At 36.0% G+C, this 228-nt stretch overlaps 1 protein-coding gene across 1 annotated transcript in view; it reads left to right on the top strand.

Moving 5' to 3' along the window:
• The window catches only part of LOC119590419 (relaxin receptor 1-like), a 76537-nt gene extending 76333 nt beyond the window's left edge, over nucleotides 1-204 (top strand). The window contains exon 11 of the mRNA XM_037939085.1: nucleotides 112-204. Coding sequence (XP_037795013.1) covers nucleotides 112-204 — 93 coding nt within the window. The remainder of the gene's footprint in view (nucleotides 1-111) is intronic.
• Nucleotides 205-228: the final 24 nt, after the last annotated feature.

Below are 228 nucleotides of genomic sequence, written 5' to 3'. Positions count from 1 at the left end.
TTATTTGTTGTTTCAAAGTCATAAAAAAATAAACATTAAATTCAATATCACATCGACATAATCTATACCTGAACACAAATCATACTGTTACCCCTTTGTACCTTACCTCAGCGGAGTTGTCGCCACCAGTCAGGCTTACAGGTGAGTCTTCCAAATTCTGAAGACAGAAATAAAGAGCAGGCTGGTGTTTCTCAGGAAAATTAATGAATGAAAAGCATGTTCGTATAC

This window comes from Penaeus monodon, chromosome 27 (genome assembly GCF_015228065.2).
Source record: "Penaeus monodon isolate SGIC_2016 chromosome 27, NSTDA_Pmon_1, whole genome shotgun sequence".
Lineage (NCBI taxonomy): Eukaryota > Metazoa > Arthropoda > Malacostraca > Decapoda > Penaeidae > Penaeus > Penaeus monodon.
Note: the sequence above shows the minus strand (reverse complement) of the source record. Positions and strands in the feature narration are given on the sequence as shown.